Consider the following 1,180-nt stretch of genomic DNA (forward strand, 5'->3'; position numbering starts at 1 on the left):
TATGGTAGTGACTGTAGAACACTGAAAATAAACAAAATTAATTCATAAACAAGAATGGCAAAAGCTCAGCAAGAAAAGAATGAAGTATCTCCTGTTGCTTTGGGAGCATACCCTTAATTTTGAGAGAAGAATGGAATGATAGAGAAGAATAGACACTGAGTCCTCACAAATGATATTTAGATTCTCTGTGTCACTAACGTTCCCTAGTTTAGGGGAAACACCTGTGTGCTGCGACTCATCCCAGTGGGAGGCAGTTGCTCTTACTAATACTGAAGAGACAAAGAAATGCAAATTCTGCTACTCCCTGAAGGGATGAAAACCATCCAAAATTCTGTGTCTGCAGTCCTGGGAGAGGAACTTTTCCTTTGTGTGGCTTTCTCTCCTAAGGACTGACATTGTACAGCCTAAACAATGGGTTTTGGACTGAATGGAATTTTCATTCTTGCTATTTTACAAGGTAGTTTGTCTTTTGTTTGCTTCTAGACCAAGGACATACTCTTTGACGTGATATATTTGTGTGACTTTTGTCCTTTATGACTCTATTTGCAGGTGTCCATTGTGATGTTCAGCTGGTAGAGTCTGGAGGTGATGTGAGACAGCCTGGAGGATCTCTTCGCCTTTCCTGCAAACCTTCTGGATTCACCTTCAACAACTATCACATGAGTTGGATCCGCCAGGCTACAGGGAACGGGCTGGAGTGGATCTCATGGATTAATACTAATGGAGGAAGCACAAGCTATGCAGACTCTGTGAAAGGCCGATTCACCATCTCCAGGGACAACAGCAACAACGTGGTGTACCTGCAAATGAATTCCCTAAAAGCTGAGGACTCAGGCACCTATTACTGTGCAAGAGACACAGTGAGAAAAAAATCATATGAAACCAGACATAAAACTACTGAATCAGATCGGCCATGTGCAGAATGACTTGGATAGGGAAGTCGCGAATACTGAGCAGAAAGAGATCACTTAGAATAACAGGTGAAGTGTGAGGCTGAAAAATTTTCAAGGTATATGATTTCTTCCCAATTCACAATGAAATCTCTCCCACCCATCCTTCTGTCCTTCCATCCATCTATGTATCTGTCATCTATCAATCTATCTACCTATTTACTATCTGTCTATCTATGTAGCTATCATCTATCTATCTATCCATCTCTCTATCTTCTAATCTCCTTTGT

At 41.2% G+C, this 1,180-nt stretch overlaps 1 gene segment (V, D, J or C); it reads left to right on the forward strand.

Moving 5' to 3' along the window:
* The first annotated feature begins 358 nt into the window (after positions 1 to 358).
* LOC140517339 (immunoglobulin heavy variable 3-23-like) lies at positions 359 to 926 on the forward strand. The segment is given in 2 exon segments: positions 359 to 457; positions 550 to 926. Coding segments are annotated over 2 exon segments (423 nt in total).
* Positions 927 to 1,180: the final 254 nt, after the last annotated feature.

The sequence above is a fragment of the Notamacropus eugenii genome, chromosome 1 (assembly GCF_028372415.1).
Source record: "Notamacropus eugenii isolate mMacEug1 chromosome 1, mMacEug1.pri_v2, whole genome shotgun sequence".
NCBI classification, from domain to species: domain Eukaryota; kingdom Metazoa; phylum Chordata; class Mammalia; order Diprotodontia; family Macropodidae; genus Notamacropus; species Notamacropus eugenii.